Raw genomic sequence first — 18,762 nt, 5'->3', positions numbered from 1 at the left:
CTCAAGCGTCCGCAGGCACGGAGGTAAACCTAAGTAAACAAAGTGTCCCGGCGTGCCAGCTGCTTACCCTGACGGGCCGGGACAGCAACTAGTGGGGAAATTTGAGGGGGGGGGGGAAGAAGCCGGGGGTCAGGGGAGTAACCCCTGTGACCACCCCCCACATGACCCCACCCCTAGCCTGGGACCCCCACACTCTCCCCATCCCATCCCTTCCCACCTTATCTGGGGAGGATGTCTCTGGCCTGGCTGGAACTGCTCCGGCAGGCTGGGCAGCATGGCCGCAGCCTACTCTGGCGGGCCAGACCAGGAGGCGCGGCCGCAGCCTGCTCTGGGGGGCGGGGCCGAGCGACACACCTGCAGCCTGCCGGCCCCGGAGCTGCAGCTGCTTCGGAGGCTGGGGGGAGAGCAGCATGGCCAGAAGCGGAGAGACTCTGGCCCCGCCTCTTCCCTTCTGGCTCTGCTGCCTCTCCTTGCTCCCTCTGTTGGGGGGAGGGGCTGTGTTCCACCTCTCCCTCTCTATACCCGTTCATAAGCCGACTCCCTTCTCTGGTGCTTCCCTTTTTTACTAAAAAAATTCTGCTTATGAACGAGTATATATGGTAGGTTTTCTAGAACACTCATTATCTAGTCAGAGTAATAGATATTACTCTTTAAAAGCAAAAATTAAACTCAATCTATGAAGGCAAATGTATCCCATCCATTGCTGCATTAGAACTACTCTCAGTATTTTTAGAAGTCAAGTACACCTCTACCCTGATATAACGCTGTCCTCGGAGCCAAAAAATCTTACTGCATTATACGTGAAACCGCGTTATATCGAACTTGCTTTGATCCGCCAGAGCGCGCAGCCCGCCCCCCCGGAGCACTGCTTTACCGCATTATATCTGAATCTGTGTTATATTGGGTCGCGTTATATCGGGGTAGAGGTATAACTTCTATTGTGATATAGAAAAACATAATACAAAGGCAGCTCTGCAAAGATTCCATTGGGACCTGGAAATATTTTGTTAACGCCTCACATAACAATATTGGACATCTCTCTTTCCATTAGTCTCCTGAAATCATGTGAATGTACCAGATGGTTTAACTTGTGCTTTTGTAACAGAAAAAAAAAAATGCAGAAGGCAACAGCTAGTTTTCTTATGCCACCCAGGGCATTTATTATTAAAAGCCATTTCTTTGTTTCTGTTGTAAATAAGCAGAGTACAAGTATTGACAATGCATACCTATAGACAAAAATAATTTAAAAAATATATGCAGTCAGGTCTTTTTGTGAAAGCTGCAGCAAGCCTTTGAGTTTTAGATAAGTGAATGTACCATAATTACATTTTGAGAATGCTTAAAATGCGAGAGAATTTTAATACAACAAAAGCGATCTAATTACTTACGATTCAGTATGAATTTAAAATGCCCATTTTTCTTTACGAGCACCTTGTAACTACCTATTTAAGATGACACTGTTGAAATTACAAAACAACCTGAAGTAAAAAAATAACTGACATGAAATGAAGAATTGAGATTTAAGTCATTAAGCACCAAGAGAAATCAACACCATCAAAACAGAGTCATATCTTGAAACAAGTTGAGACCCTTAAGCTAGAAAAATGTATTACTACAAATATTCGGGTACAAAATGGCCCAGATGAAAAGAGAAATACAGTGGGGTCTAAGCAAAAGACTAGAAGCCAGGACCTTGAGCAGGTTTCTTTGCCTCTCTATGCCTCAACTACCTTAGTGTAAAATGGTGATAATGCCATGTCTTGACAAATATCCTCCCTTCACTTACCAATCGCAAGAGAGAATTTTACTCCTGGGGGAATTCTGTGCCACTGCGCATGTGCAGAATTTATGTCCCTTGCAGATTTCTTTGATTCCCTGCAGAAAAATGACTTTCTGATGGGGAAGCAAAGGGAAGCCACAAGAGCGGCCATGCGACCCAACCCAACAGTAGGTTTTGGGTGCCCAGGGCAGCCGGCATAGAGGTAATTCACTGTTGGGCAGGAAGCGGGACTGGAGTAGACCCAGCTGGTGGCTCCTACCCTGCGCCAGGCTCAGCTGCTAGTGTGGACAGGGCTGGGGAGGACAGGACTTCCTCTTCACCTGCATGGCATCCGGAGCCAGGTCAGACCCACCCCCAGATTTCTCCCCAGGCTGCAGGAAGCTCTACAACCCCCCTCCACACACACACACACACCTACTGCCGCTTCCTGCGCCCACTGCTCCTCAGCTACAGGGGGAGGGATCCCTGTACAGGGAGCTGCTCCCCCATTCCACCCAACCCCGGTGCATCCAGACCCCCTCATACCCAGACCCTCTTGCCAAGCCTCACCAACAATCCTGCACTCAGAACCCCCCCCGATGAGCCCCACTCCCCCTGCACCACCCCGACAAGCCACCCGTACCCAGATCGCCACCCCACTGAGCCCCAACCAGCTGCAGCTGGATCCCCACCACTCTGACCAATCAGTTCAACGTACTACACTACTAATAGTACTTCCTTTGTTTAATAAATCTGTTAGTTTTAAATGCAAAACATGCTTTGATAAAAACTTTTTTTTGGTATGCATTCAGCACATACAGTAGTTTTATATAACTAATAAAAACAATTTTAAAATGCTGTTTGTGCATGTTAATTGAATTATTTCCATCCAAAATCGACATGTACAAAATTAAATAAACATGCATTCACCATTTTCTAACAAACTGTATAAATTAATAATCTGAATAAAAGTACATACATTAAGCTATATAATGGCTTATATAAGTGCGTACAGAATTAGTGTATCTTCCCGGTTTGCAAAATGTACCAAATTTAGTGTAAAGTCTACATGTATTTGCAAATCAACATGTTTTAATGTTTCCAAACAATGAGAATTCACTTTTCTTTAGGAAAATTACTAAAAAGGTATAAGTGCGATACAAGATTAAAATTGTATGCAGTGTTTTTGTAGCCATGTTGGTCCCAGGATATTAGAGAGACACGGTGGGTGAGGTAATATCTTTCATTTGACCAGCTTCTGTTGGTGAGAAAGACAGACTGTTTCACCTTGCATTTTGCTGTGACACTGGGAGTACTTTTTCCAGACCAGAAGAGCAGCTCTGTTTGGCTCAAAAGCTTGTCTCTCTCATCAACAGAGGTTGATCCAATAAAAGATATTACTTCACCCACCTTGTCTCTCTAAGACTAAAACCAATTATTTAAATCAAGGTTTCCTGCTTGTTGAATTAAAGCAAACCACCCTGAAGTGCAAGCTGGTCTTTAGCTCTTCAACACAGCCAGCAACGGCTACTGAGAAGGGGCAGCATTGGTCTGGTCAAAAAGGGGGATAGAGGAGACACTCCTATGCTAGACTGCCTCATCGATTTTTTAATACATAGTCTCTACTCACAAGAGTAGAGACAGTGCAGTAGATGATTCCGAAGCCTGGCAGCTCACAGGGACAGGAATAGCTGAGTAAGAGACTGAGAAAGGGGGATGTCTGCATGACTTAGGGCTTATCTACATAGAAAAGTTGCAGTGGTTTAACTAAGGATACGATTTTAAACCTATTTATTTAAACTGATGCAAGAGACTGTCCGGACACTTATTTTAGTTTAGCTTAAATTGATTAGGAATCAGTTTAAACAAAACCATCACTCAAACTGAAACAGAAGGCGCAGACGGCCTGCAAAGGTGTATACACTGGTTTAAAATTACATCTTTAGTTAAACCACTGCAATTTTCTCATACAGACAATGCCTAGGTGAGGGTAAGTGAAGGGGAGGAGAGAGGTTAAAGGGGAAAAGGAAGAAAAGTCTGGGAAGAGGAAAGAAGAAAAGATGTTGATGAGTTATCCTGAGTTATTTAGCTATTTACTAGCCAAGACATACAAAAAGATGCTTCTTCCCCCACCCAAAGGGTCCTGGGGCAACAATCTTTAGGAAGCCCGCAACACAACCCTCCCAACATGCACAGGTGGAGGCACTGCATGCTGGGCTTCTCAGCAGACTGCTTCCCCTACCTCCCACTAAACCCTCTCATGTTCCTCTGGCTCCCTCTCTCTGTTTCTGAATAACAGGCTTAGATTTCTGGCAAGCAGGTGTCTTATAAGATTTTCAAGCCCTGATAGTATTTCTCACATGGATAGTGTTAGGATTAGTTGCTTGTAAAGCCCTCTGAAGATGAAAAGCACTAGAAGAACTATTATTAATTTTAAATTTGTTTTAGTCCAACTTCATGGAAAAAAAATTTCCAAGAAGAATGAGAAGAGAAAATGGTTAAAAAAGTAATCAAGCTTTTTGATCAGATTCACACTTAATGCTCTACAAGCCATCTTCATAGTGAATTTCTAATTTGGTGCTACCTTACAAAATTGAAATTCGAGTACCACTGAAAGATATACTACACCAACTGTTTTTTAAGCTGCTTGCTTTGGCCTTTTAGAAAGTGGACTATAGGCCATATTCCTGTACATGGGAATTTCCCCTCCATTGCACCCACATAACAGGATGAGAAACAGTTTCAGTTCCAAGTTTCCTGACTGTTCAATATCCCCCACCAATTCCCTCACCAGGAAGCCACCTGGGCTCAGGCTCCCCCCCCCCCCTCCTTCCCCTCCCAGGGTGGCAGTAGCAGAGCATAAGTAAGGGTGGCAATGGGGTGCTAAGTCTGCCATGAAAAGAGATATTGATGAATATCTATCACCCAGCTAGAAGCTGCTGCTTTCCGCTCTGCTTTCAGAGCTTGGTGATGTTATATGTACTTGGGGGGGAGGGGCGCGATCAAATAAGTTTGAGAACCTTGTTCTAGGGCATATGTGATTACCTCCTTTGAAGGAGCAAGGAGACACGTTGAACAACTTGTGTACAGTCTATCTGGCTAGTGATGTAAGGGCAATACCTGTAGGCAAAGGAAATTATTGTACAGGAGCACACAGGATTACACAACCTGCAATTCCTGTGCTTCATTGGGGAATGAAAAGGAGGATAACACAGGAAAATGGAATTCACTGAAAATCTAGGGGGTATCCTCTCTTTCCACTCCCACACCATCTCCACTCTGAGCTGGAAGCCAAAGTCTCTTCCCATCCCATTCCCTTTGTAGCCATCTTTCGGGAGGAAGTTTGGTCTAAGGGATAAAAGTAAAGGAACTGGGATTCCTAAATTTTATTCTCAGCTCTTCCACAGATTGACTGCCTCTCCTTGGCCAAGTCACTTAACTTGGAGCTCCATCTCCCTGTTTCTGAAATTAGGAACATTTTGGCTCCATTACCCTTAATCTCCATCCCCTCAGTTTCATTTCCTGTTTTTTGTGAGCAGGGCATTGGCACACAGCACATTGCATGGTTGTATTTCTCATAGTGGATCTGCACCTTTTGCACAGATTTCCATGCTACTCTACAAAACACAGAAATGATATACTGTACTATGAAATATTTTGTTTAGAAATGTAAGCATCAATCAATATAGCACAGGAACAAATCTACACAGACACACCCCCTAGAGCCCGAACCAGGGGTATTCTATCTGCTACCCAAGATCCATAAACCTGGAAATCCTGGACACCCCATCATCTCAGGCATTGGCACTCTTACAGCAGAATTATCTGGCTATTTGGACTCTCTCCTCAGACCCTATGCGACCAGCACTCTTACCAGCTATCTTCAAGACACCACCGACTTCCTGAGGAAACTACAATGCATTGGTGATCTTCCTGAAAACACCCTCCTGGCCACCATGGATGTAGAAGCGCTTTACACCAATATTCCACACAAGGATGGACTACAAGCTGTCAGGAACAGTATCCCTGACAAGGCCATGGCACACCTGGTGGCTGAGCTTTGTGACTTTGTCCTCACCCACAACCATTTCAGATTTGGGGACAACTTATACCTTCAAGTCAGCGGCACTGCTATGAGTACCCGCATGGCCCCACAATATGCCAACATTGTTATGGCTGACTTAGAACAACGCTTCCTCAGCTCTCATACCCTAGTGTCCCTCCTCTACTTGCGCTACATTGATGACGACATCATCATATGGACCCACAGGAAGGGGGCCCTTGAAGAATTCCACCTGGATTTCAACAATCTCCACCCCACCATCAACCTCAGCCTGGACCAGTCCACACAAGGGATCCACTTCCTGGACACTACAGTGAAAATAAGTGATGGTCACAAACATATACCGGAAACCTACTGACGACTATCATAGAATCATAGAATATCAGGGTTGGAAGGGACCTCAGGAGGTCATCTAGTCCAACCCCCTGCTCAAAGAAGGACCAATTCCCAGACAGATTTTTGCCCCAGATCCCTAAATGGCCCCCCCTCAAGGATTGAACTCACAACCCTGGGTTTAGCAGGCCAATGCTCAAACCACTGAGCTATCCCTCCCCCGATACTTACCTACATGCCTTCAGCTTCCATCCAGGACACCTCACACCATCCATTGTCTACAGCCAAGCCCCAAGATACAGCCGCATCTGCTCCAATTCTTCAGACAGAGACAAACACCTACAAGATCTTTATCAAGCATTCTTAAAACTACAATACCCACCTGGGGAAGTGAGGAAACAGAGGGGAGTCACATCTTATGCGGGGGTTAGGTTCTGAAGTCAGCGAGTTAGGCGAAAATCGCATATAGTCAAACGCTCATTGAGTGGAATAGTGGGCAGAATCGCCCACACTACAGGTTCAGTATTTAAATTGCTATTTCTCTCTTTTTTTGTTTTGTTTTGTTTTGCTGAGTGCGTATAGTTAAAAATCACGTAAGTTAAATGTGCCTATGATGCGACTCCACTGTATTGACAGAGCAAGACAGGTACCCAAAGTCACCTATTACAGGACAGGTCCAACAAGGAAACTAACAGAACACCTCTGGCCAGTACGTACAGCCCCCAGCTAAATCCTCTCCAGCACATCATCAACCATATACAACCTATCCTGGAAAACGATCCCTCACTCTCACAGACCTTGGGAGGCAGGCCAGTCCTCGCTTACAGTCCCCCAACCTGAAGCAAATACTCACCAGCAACTACACACCACACCACAGAAACACTAACCCAGGAACCAATCCCTGAAACAAATCTCATTGCCTACTCTGTCCCCATATCTACTCTAGCGACACCATCAGAGGACCCAATAATCAGCCACACTATCAGGGGCTCATTCACCTGCACATCAACTAATGTGATATATGCCATCAGGTGCCAGCAATGCCGCTCTGCCATGTACATTGGCCAAACTGGACAGTCTCTACGTAAAAGAATAAATGGACACAAATCAGACATCAGGAATGGGAACATACAAAAGCCAGTAGGAGAACACTTCATAGACTCATAGAATATCAGGGTTGGAAGGGACCTCAGGAGGTATCTAGTCCAACCCCCTGCTCAAAGCAGGACCAATCCCCAACTAAATCATCCCAGCCAGGGCTTTGTCAAGCCTGACCTTAAAAACCTCTAAGGAAGGAGATTCCACCACCTCCCTAGGTAACCCATTCCAGTGCTTCACCCTCCTAGTGAAAAAGTTTTTGCTAATATCCAACCTAAATCTCCCCCACTGCAACTTGAGACCATTGCTCCTTGTTCTGTCATCTGCTACCACTGAGAACAGTCTAGATCCATCCTCTTTGGAACCCCCTTTCGGGTAGTTGAAAGCAGCTATCAAATCCCCCCCATATTCTTCTCTTCTGCAGACTAAATAATCCCAGTTCCCTCAGCCTCTCCTCATAAGTCACATGCTCCAGCCCCCTAATCATTTTTGTTGCCCTCCGCTGGACTCTTTCCAATTTTTCCACATTCTTCTTGTAGTGTGGGGCCCAAAACTGGACACAGTACTCCAGATGAGGCCTCACCAATGCCAAATAGGGGGGAATGATCACGTCCCTCGATCTGCTGGCAATGCTCCTACTTATACAGCCCAAAATATCCAATTTCCCTGGACATTCAACAACAGATTTAAAAGTAGCCATCCTTCAACAACAAAATTTCAAAAACAGACTTCAAAGAGAAACTGCAGAGCTACAATTCATTTGCAAACTTAACACCATTAATTTGGGCTTGAAAAGGGACTGGGAGTGGCTGGCTCACTACAAAAGAAATTTTCCCTGTCTTGGTATTGACACCTCCTCATCAATTATTGGGAGTGGACCACATCCATCCTGACTGAAATCCCCTTGTCAACACTGGTTCTCCACTTGTAAGGTAACTCCCTTCTCTTCATGTGTCAGTATATCTATGCCTGTATCTGTAATTTTCACTCCATGCATCTGAAGTAGTGGGGGTTTTTACCCACAAAAGCTCATGCCCAAATAAATCTGTTAGTCTTTAAGGTGCCACCGGACTCCTCGTTTTTTTAATCAATACATATCTTGGAATTATTTATGTTACATTACATAGACAAACCTCTCAGATTCCTCTCTGCAAACACACTCACCTCACTGGCTCCATTCTTAGTTCGAATCCCAGACTATGCCTGTGCTGTCCGTCCCCCAGCCCAACCTATTTCCTGCTCTCTCTGGAATTTCTGCCCTATTTCCAATAAAGCCATTAAAATTTATAATCTACATTTTCCATTCCTTCAGTCCCCTTGACAGCTTCCCCAGCTACTCTTCTCACTCCCCTGCCCTGTAGGATGCAGGAGCCATTTCAGGCCCTATTTTCCTGCAGCTCTCAATGCCTCCCTCCCTTCTCTCATTCCACAATCATTCCTCCAACTGATGCTTGGCTCTTTCTTCCTGACACCAGCTGCCCCCCTTCTTTTCCTCCCCTCCAGGAAACTTCTGCTTCCATGCTAGTCAGCTCTCAGCCCACTCCTGCAGCCATCACTTCAGTCACTCAACTGCATCTTCATCCATCATAGTCCCTCTGATCTATCAATTTCTGAGTTGGCACCAATCTCTCTCAGCAACCCTGCTCCTCCACACACCCCAGTAAGCTATCTTTCCACAATTTCCAGTCTATTAATATCTTCTATTACTCTCCTGCTCTCAGCACAGTCCTTCTTGAACTGACCTCCCTCCAACATTTAGCTATGTTTTCCACCCTCAGTCAACAATTTTGCTCCTTTCACTCTGTGCATCTAACAATCCCCAATTCCAACCCTCCTCTTTAATCCATTTCCTCTGCAGAGCATCTACAAAGAAAGCCCAAAGACCATGCAGATTTCCTCTACATTTGTTCCTTTGTCAATTGTAAAATGCTAAGCAGCTCTCTTGACTTATACCTACCCTTCCTTCACTGACTCCAACCCTCTATTGCAGTGGTTCTCAAACTTTTTTACTGGTGACCCCTTTCACATAGCAAGCCTTCGAGTGCAACCCCCCCCCTTATAAATTAAAAACACTTTTTAATGTATTTAACACCATTATACATGCTGGAGGCAAAGTGGGGTTGGGGTGGAGGTTGACAGCTTGCGACCCCCCATGTAATAACCTCACAACCCCCAGTTTGAGAACCCCTGCTCTATTGTCGATCTAATGCCCCACTTCCATGCCAACTGGAGAGTCCCTCCAATTTCTTTCCAAAAAAAAAAAAAAAAAAAGATACAATTTACAGAGAATTTTCCTATACTGCTCCTTTTCACACACCCATCTTCCTTTGGCCTCCTCTAACTCCAGAGTATCCCTCTTGTCCTCTTCCAACCCATTAAGTATTCCCTTGACCTATCCCTTCTTACATACTTCCACTGCCTCCACTTCCTCTCTCAACTCTTTTCAGTATCTTTTGCAATGTGGCTTCTGCCTGCTCCACTTTAAGACTATCACCAAGATCCCAAATAAGCTGCTCACAGCCAAGTCTCAGGGCCTCCTCCATGACCCCCTCTCACTTTTATCATCCCATGCTGTTCAATGCCTATTTTAGATTGTTTGATCTTTGGCGCAAGGTCTTGCCTTTATCAAGCTCAACTATGGCACCACAGGAGTAGTAACGACAAGTGGCCAAACTGACAGCTAGTATTAGCTGATAAACTCTATTGATGGCTATAGTGTTGCACCTGCTAACATTAGCAGAGAATTCGGCCCCAAATCTCAAATATTTGTTTAAGATTAAATTGGTTAGAGAACAATCCACGCACAAAGGCACCCAGCAAAAATCCAGGCATTTGCTTTCTAAATTGCCAGGCAATGCAGTGCTCAACAAAATAAACTGTAGATTTTTAACTAAGACCCACTTGTACACTACAGAGATGCATAGATCCTGAAACTAATCTGTTCTTGTTGCTGCACACCTCTGTGAAAGACTTTTTAAATGGCCATTGGAACCAGTAGTGAAGATAGGCTTCTAAAGAGAGCGTTTAGAACAAAGTAAGTTAGCTACCACACTACAGCAATCAGGGAAGGAAGTTCTTCTCTTTTTGATTCTAAGGTCATTATTGAAAATTGCTTATCGAAAATTAAGAAAGTGCAGACCGCTGCGTGTTTTTACATATACTCAACTACAAGGTAATTTTTCACAGTATATTTTGCAATTAAAAGGTTGAAAATATTGAATTGCTTCCTCTTCAACTGAGTTTACTCCACCCCAATCTTATACCTGGAATGACCCTAATCAGAGTTCAGAAAAAAAATGTAGAAACATGCTTTCATCAGATGCATTTATCTTGAACGCTAAAGATGAGTGCAACTGAGAAACGATAAACAAGACTAAATGTCTTAATATGAAACACATTCTTAAGGAGGGATGTGATTAGAACAAACTACTAGGAATCAGGATTCCTGGGCAATATTCCCCACTCTGCCACCAATTCAGTGTGACCTTGGTCAAGACACTTCACCTCATTTTCCCCCATGAATATAATTTTCTTTTATAGCCATCCACTTTCATAATCTCAGTTTTCTGTAACCTCCAACTGAGAGGCCGAATTATTCCATGCTAGGTCTCTTTCCAAAGTCGACTGATTCCCTTGGAGGTGGTGGATGGGTGCGTAAGTTTAAAGGCATAAGAGAAAATTCCTCCATCAATTTGCAATTTTTGGGAGAGGCTAGGAAAAGTAGTTCTACCACACTAACAATAACGCTAACCTCCCTTTATTTTTTAAGCAGGGCTGCAGCAAATGTGGCTGGAGCTAGAAACTTGGCATGGATGTAGTCCTCACTAAGGACTAGTGTCTTTTCTTAGTTTTATAGGAAAATAAAATTGTGACTGAATAATGATTTCTGAGCATGATCAGCTGATTTTAGCAGATGGTTAATGGAGATCTGCCTCCTTTTTGACATTACTACACATTTTCCCAGCATGACCAGAACTGGGGAATGAAGCAGTAACAGAACTTGCTGAGACAATTTTCATGAAGGAAGCTGTCTCACTGACGTCAAAAATCCTTCCTTAACAGGAAAGCAAGAAAACTGAAAGCACAGAAAAAATTGTGGAACCCATGATTTTAGGGTCTGAACAATTTTTCGGCTGAATTCTGCAATATTTTCCCATGATCTACATGGCTTTCAAAAGATAAATAAAAATCTGCCTCCAACCAAAGGTTGAAATTCACCCCACCCATCACCCCCAGAAAGGAACTTGAAAGTCTAATTGGATTGCTTAAGTATTAAGTATTTTTAAATTAAGAAAACAAGAAAATTATGAAAAAAAACCTATGTTAATGAAGCATTTAAAGCACACGGTTAAAATTTACAAAAAGTCAGAAAATGCAAGAGCTGACGATCCAACAGCAAAGTCAAGTCAACTAGGTTTGCACATTTTATTTTCCATTCTTTTTGTTTCTAAACACATACATAAAACATGTTAAGCTAGTAAAACATACAATTATATACACAGGATACATAGCATGACTGAATTACTGTTGTATTTCCTGGTTGTTTTTACATGTGTAATCTTAATAATGCATTAACTAGATTTGTGTGGGTTTTGATCTGTTGTTTATAGAGGCTTCAGGCTTCTTGGATGAAAGGCAGTATTATATAAGTGCAAAACACCATTTCAAGAACCTTAAATCAACATAAAGATGACCTCAAACATAAAAATTAATCAATATATGCTCTCTAATTGACATTCACCTTGAATAATTATTATACGTTTTATTATAAACTAGAATCTTTCATTATGCTTCCGCTAGGGAATACCAATTGTCATTTCCTGCAAAACAATAATGCCAATTTCTTTTTAAAAATACATATTCATTTACTTTCAAACTGTATTAAAAATTCAGTTTGACATATGGCAGCAAATGTTAATTTTACGGAATGAATGAATCAATTAATTTTATACAAGAATAAAGAATGCTCTTCCCCATAGGTTAGGGACCTTAGCACATGCTGAAGACAGCTGGAGAAACAGCGAAGGTTTCTTTTTGCTTTCCCCAAATAGAAGTGTAAATACCATTCTGTAAGAAAGCAGGAAACAAGTTGAGAAGCAGATGAGAATGTTAGGTAACCCAGTCAGGAAACTGAACAGCCTCTCCTTAGAAATCCTGATCTGTTGTAGCATTCATCATGAATAACAGAATCAAAATGATCAAAGAAGAAAGCCAGTTTAAACACATTCTAATCTGTTGTTTTTGAAGGAGAAACTAAGATGAGTGAATTTCTGAATAACTTCACTGTCAATGTTTAGGTCTTCTCTTCACAAAGATGTTTACCAACCCTTAAACTGTTTCAGTATGTGTTTGCTATATTAGTTTAAAGAATTCTATCTTAATTCCTCAATAATTTTAATTTCCTAATATTTAAATTGTACCCATTCCTAGTTTAACTTCCTTCCATCTGCAAAGTTAAATTTCTGAAGTCTTGTTCCACTTTATTAAACCCCTTTATAATTTGAATTCTTTCGTTAGGTCACCTTGCCATCCTCTAGGATGAGAAGCAGCTTACCCCTCTTTAGCCTTTAAGTATACTGTTAAAAATTATAATAATCCCAGGTTACACGTTCTTCACCAAAAACTCTCCACCCCACCCAATGAAAGAGAATTCAAAAGTGAAAGACCATATTTTACATTAGGGCACAAAGCACAGTAATTTTATTTTGAGCTGAATTCTCTGTTAATAAATCCCAGTATCATTTTTACAGAAGGCTCATAACTGCAAGGATTTTCAACCATTGTTTTCATGCTCAATATACTGCATAAATGTTCCTGTGTATACTCTCTTTTGCTCTAGCACTGTCAGACTTATTTAACAGTTATCTATGCTAAACTGCATTTTCCATTTACTGCCCGTTACCTAAAGATCCCAAATCCCTCTTAATCTGGTTGCCTGAACTCAGCTATTTTCATACTCCTCTAAAAGAAGAACCTGCAGTCTGATGAAAAAAATGCAGTGCCAGTATTCATGCCCTGACCCAAATTCCTGTTGCCAGGATATGCAGCAGTAATGCAGTAGTTTCTTTGAGATTCAGAGGTTTCATTTTATGCAGGGAACAGGCAAACTCTATTTAGTCTTATTATTCAATATTTTCCACAGTGACATTGCTCAACAGTAAGATCTCTGAAAGAGCAAGTGCTGACAGATTTTTAAGGCTCATTTCAGAAAGATATCTAGCTAATATACAGTGTTTTGTACATGAATGCTTAACATTTCCAAGAAAAAAAAACTAAATTATTTACCCCCATTCCAGAAACTTCAATCAACAGACAAGCATACCCAGTGATAGCTTCCCTCTGGAAATGTCTGTCCTCAGATGATGTAATGTATAGAATTCATGAGAATGTTATTAATAAAGCATCTCACTACCATGGCACTCAAGCAGCAAACATTTAAACCAACATAAAAAAATCAAGTACTAAAAAGCCAGACAAAGGATCAAGTAAATAATTAAAAAACCAGATTAGGTAACATTTCTGAAGCACCACTTCTAACCCCCTCCCTACCCCACATCAACACTGACCCTCTCCAAGCAGCTAGTGCCCCTATCCTGGGGGAATCACTGGCTGGACAGCTGGAATGTCTCTTAGGACTGAAAACCAGGATTTGGAAAGATGACACGGGAACTCTCAAGCCACTGCAGTGGACAATGATTCCAATCCTCCAATATCATGGCCTGAGAGGGAAGAGATCGGGCGAGCAGAGGCCGGTGATACCTATACATACTAAAGGGTCCAGAATGAGCAGGGGAAAGAGTGTACAGACTAGTGAACTCCATGATGAGTTTCAGGACACAAGGGAGAAGTGTGGACCCCCCAACCTCCCTCCGGGGTCAGCTTGAAAGAAGAGTGCAGAGGCCAGCAAATCCCTCACACTGGGTTCTCTGTGGGGAGGAGAAGGGGAAAGAGGACAGTGCATGCCCCTGCCCCATTAGATTCTCTGCAGAAAAGGGAGATGAATTCTCCCCCACGCTGGGCTCCAGAGGAGGGGGAGTTGCAGTGACCAAAGAGCCTCCAGAGGTGGGGGCGGGGGGGCAGAAGAGCGCAGAGGTGCTCAGGGGACAAGACGCAGAGGCCACCCCCCCCACACACGTTGGGCACGGAGGGGGAACAGAAGGGCGCAGAGGCCGCCCCCCCACGTTGGGCTCGGAGAGGGGGGCGCAGAAGGGCGCAGAGGCCGCCCCCCCCACGTTGGGCTCGGAGAGGGGGGCGCAGAGGCCGCCCCCCCCACGTTGGGCTCGGAGAGGGGGGCGCAGAAGGGCGCAGAGGCCGCCCCCCCCCACACGTTGGGCTCGGAGAGGGGGGCGCAGAAGGGCGCAGAGGCCGCCCCCCCCCACGTTGGGCTCGGAGAGGGGGGCGCAGAAGGGCGCAGAGGCCGCCCCCCCACACGTTGGGCTCGGAGAGGGGGGCGCAGAAGGGCGCAGAGGCCGCCCCCCCCCCACGTTGGGCTCGGAGAGGGGGGCGCAGAAGGGCGCAGAGGCCGCCCCCCCCCCACGTTGGGCTCGGAGAGGGGGGCGCAGAAGGGCGCAGAGGCCGCCCCCCCCCACACGTTGGGCTCGGAGAGGGGGGCGCAGAAGGGCGCAGAGGCCGCCCCCCCCCCACACGTTGGGCTCGGAGAGGGGGGCGCAGAAGGGCGCAGAGGCCGCCCCCCCACGTTGGGCTCGGAGAGGGGGGCGCAGAAGCCGCCCCCCCCCCCCCACGTTGGGCTCGGAGAGGGGGGCGCAGAAGGGCGCAGAGGCCGCCCCCCCACACGTTGGGCTCGGAGAGGGGGGCGCAGAAGCCGCCCCCCCCCCCACACGTTGGGCTCGGAGAGGGGGGCGCAGAAGGGCGCAGAGGCCGCCCCCCCCCCACACGTTGGGCTCGGAGAGGGGGGCGCAGAAGGGCGCAGAGGCCGCCCCCCCACGTTGGGCTCGGAGAGGGGGGCGCAGAAGGGCGCAGAAGCCGCCCCCCCACGTTGGGCTCGGAGAGGGGGGCGCAGAAGCCGCCCCCCCACGTTGGGCTCGGAGAGGGGGGCGCAGAAGCCGCCCCCCCACGTTGGGCTCGGAGAGGGGGGCGCAGAAGCCGCCCCCCCCCACACGTTGGGCTCGGAGAGGGGGGCGCAGAAGGGCGCAGAGGCCGCCCCCCCACACGTTGGGCTCGGAGAGGGGGGCGCAGAAGGGCGCAGAGGCCGCCCCCCCACACGTTGGGCTCGGAGAGGGGGGCGCAGAAGGGCGCAGAGGCCGCCCCCCCCACGTTGGGCTCGGAGAGGGGGGCGCAGAAGGGCGCAGAGGCCGCCCCCCCACGTTGGGCTCGGAGAGGGGGGCGCAGAAGGGCGCAGAGGCCGCCCCCCCACGTTGGGCTCGGAGAGGGGGGCGCAGAAGCCGCCCCCCCACGTTGGGCTCGGAGAGGGGGGCGCAGAAGGGCGCAGAGGCCGCCCCCCCACGTTGGGCTCGGAGAGGGGGGCGCAGAAGGGCGCAGAGGCCGCCCCCCCACGTTGGGCTCGGAGAGGGGGGCGCAGAAGCCGCCCCCCCACGTTGGGCTCGGAGAGGGGGGCGCAGAGGCCGGGACCCCATGCCAGGAACAGGCTGTAACAAACCCCCCGATCGCCATCTTCCGCCCCAAACACGCCCCCGGCCGGGAGGGGGACCAGGGGAGGGGTCTGGGCCGGGCGTTACCTGGAAGTCCCTGTCCTCGTTGAAGCGGGAGAACCGGTCCGCCATTTTCTGCTGCCGTCTCCTCCGCAGCCACCGCCTCGGCCCGGCTCGGCCCCGCTCTCAGCGCCGCCCGCCCCCCTGCGGGAGCGCGCCTCACCAACCGCGGGAGCGCACCTGCGCGGCCCCCGCTCCTCCCTTAGGCCTCCGCGCGCATGCGCGCTGAGCTGAGCGGCTGCCCCAGGGCTGGCGGTTGGGGGTTTGCCCTCTACTCCCCTGCCGTGGGAGGGGGCGGGGTAATGAGTGCAGGGCTGGGGCAGAGAGGGGTGGGGGTGAGGGACGGAGCGGGGAGTGAGCAGAGCCTCAGGCGATGTGGGGCTGGGGGGGAAGGGGTGGGGAAGAGGGGGAGGGAGGGGATTGGGGCAGGAAAATAACAGGTGGACGCAAGAGGAAGATTGATGGTGGAAGTGGATGGGGCAGTTTGGCCTTGTCTGGCTTTTCACAGCTTCACCTTCCCATTGTAGTTGTCAGTGGTGCTACTACAAATTATCTGTATTGCTGTAGTGCTTAGCACCCCAGTAATGGGGAGGTGAAGCTGTGAAAACCCAGACTCCATTGCGCTAGGTGCTGTACAAACAGAACAATAAGACAGTCACTGCCCCAAAGAGCTGACAAGCTAGTGCTGGTCTCAGCTGCCCCTCTGATATTTTTTACTATCATGTCTAATGCATCCGAAGAAGTGGGTTGTAGCCCACGAAAGCTTATGCTCTAATAAATTTGTTAGTCTCTAAGGTGCCACAAGTACTCCTGTTATTTTTGCAGATACAGACTAACACGGCTGCTACTCTGAAACATGTCTAATGCTGACAGTCATGGTGGCCAGCCTACAGTGGCGTTAGCACAGGTGAGCCCATAATAGTGGGAAAACTTTTGGAAATCCCGAATGTAGACACAGCCTGCATGTTAATAAGTTTAAGGAGCAAGGAAACTACAGAGCAAAAATAAACTCATAATGGATCTATGTGCCTTAAAATCAGGAATTGTGTAAAAAAAGTAAGATGGGAGAGAAAATGCTGATGGTGAAAGCAGACAGTGAAGCTGACTCAAGAATAGAAACTGTCTTGAGGAGAGAGAAAAGGAGGGGGGCAACATGCTCCAAACCATCCAAAAGCTGGCTGAGGAGGGGCTCTAACAAAAGAGGATGGAACCTGCCACCTCAATACAGTAACACACATTTCAGCTGATAGACCGGGGTGGGCAAACTACGGCCCACGGGCCAGATCTGACCCACCAGCTGTTTTAAGCCAGTCCTTGAGCTCCCGCTGGGGAGCGGGGTCTGGGGCTTGCCCCGCTCTGGCACTCCAGCAGGGTCAGGGGCCACTCCACGCGGCTCCTGGAAGCCGCAGCACAGCCCCCCTCTGGCTCCTACGCGCTCCAATGGCCCCCTCCGGTGCTCCAGTGGGAGCTGCCGGGGCAGTGCCTGTGGACGGGGCAGCATGCAGAGCCGCCTGGCCACACCTCCGCGTAGGAGCCAGAGGAGGGACATGCCGCTGCTTCTGGGAGCCACTTGAGGTAAGCACCGCCTGGAACCTGCACCCCTGAGCCTCTCCCCACACCCCAACCCCCTGCCCTGATCCCTCTCCCACCCTCCAAACCCCTCAATCCCAGCCCGGAGCACCCTCCTGCACCCCAAACCCCTCATCCCCAGCCCCACCCCTGAGCCCACACACCCAGCCGGAGCCTGCACCCCTTCCCGCACACCAACCGCCTGCCCTGATCCTCCTCCCGCCCTCCAAACCCCTCAGTCCCAGCCCAGAGCACCCTCCTACATCCGAAACTCCTCATCCCCAGCCCCACCACAGAGCCCTCACCCCCCCACACCCTGAACTAATTTCTGGCCCAACCCCAATGTTGTGAGCATTCATGGCCCACCATACAATTTCTATTCCCAGATGTGGCCCTGGGGCCAAAATGTTTGCCCACCCCTGTGATAGACTGAAAGGAAGAGGCTTATTGCTAGGCAGAGCTTTCTGATCTAGGAGCTTTGGAGCCACCCGCAAGTGCTGTGCAGAGGAAGGAATTACAGTCCTATCTCATTTGCATAAAGCTATATCTGCCAAGATTGTCAAGGTCCTCTGGAGCTGAGGAAAGATACCAGTATCCCTGAGGTTCAGCTGAGGAAGGAACAACACAGAACCTTTGGGCCACATGCCAAGTATTAATATTTCGTTATACTACTCTGTCAGTACAGCACAATGCCCTGCCTTTTGGTACAGTATATGCTGTAAGGACTGTGATAATAAATAAGGAGAAAGTAAATAAGGAAGTGTTATTTACTCCTTCTCATAACACAAGAACTAGGGGTCACCAAATGAAATTAATAGGCAGCAGGTTTAAAACAAAAGGAAGTATATTTTCACACAACACATAGTCAACCAGTGGAACTCCTTGCCAGAGGATGCTGTGAAGGCCAAGACTATAACAGGATTCAAAAAAGAACTAGATAAGTTCCTGGAGGATAGGTCCATCAATGGCTATTAGCCAGGATGGGCAGGGATGGTGTCCCTAGCCTCTGTTTGCCAGAAGCTGGGAATGGGCAACAGGGGATTACTTGATGATTACCTGTTCTGTTCATTCACTCTGGGGCACCTGGCATTGGCCGCTATCAGAAGACAGGACACTGGGCTAGATGGACCTCTGGTCTTACCCAGTGTAGCCATTCTTATGTTCTTAAATTGCTGTTTATCCAGAAGTGATCAGTCTACTACTCTGTCTTCATTCAAGTCTCTCCATAAGACACTTCCTCTGTGATAACTCAGCACTTAAATGGATAAGAT

At 47.4% G+C, this 18,762-nt stretch overlaps 1 protein-coding gene across 1 annotated transcript in view; it reads right to left on the bottom strand.

The window, feature by feature from the left end:
- The window catches only part of GPATCH8 (G-patch domain containing 8), an 82,416-nt gene extending 66,372 nt beyond the window's left edge, over positions 1–16,044 (bottom strand). The window contains exon 1 of the mRNA XM_065422596.1: positions 15,950–16,044. Coding sequence (XP_065278668.1) covers positions 15,950–15,994 — 45 coding nt within the window. The 5' untranslated portion in view covers positions 15,995–16,044. The remainder of the gene's footprint in view (positions 1–15,949) is intronic.
- Between the last annotated feature and the right edge of the window lie 2,718 nt (positions 16,045–18,762).

Source organism: Emys orbicularis, chromosome 25, assembly GCF_028017835.1.
Source record: "Emys orbicularis isolate rEmyOrb1 chromosome 25, rEmyOrb1.hap1, whole genome shotgun sequence".
Lineage (NCBI taxonomy): Eukaryota > Metazoa > Chordata > Testudines > Emydidae > Emys > Emys orbicularis.
Note: the sequence above shows the minus strand (reverse complement) of the source record. Positions and strands in the feature narration are given on the sequence as shown.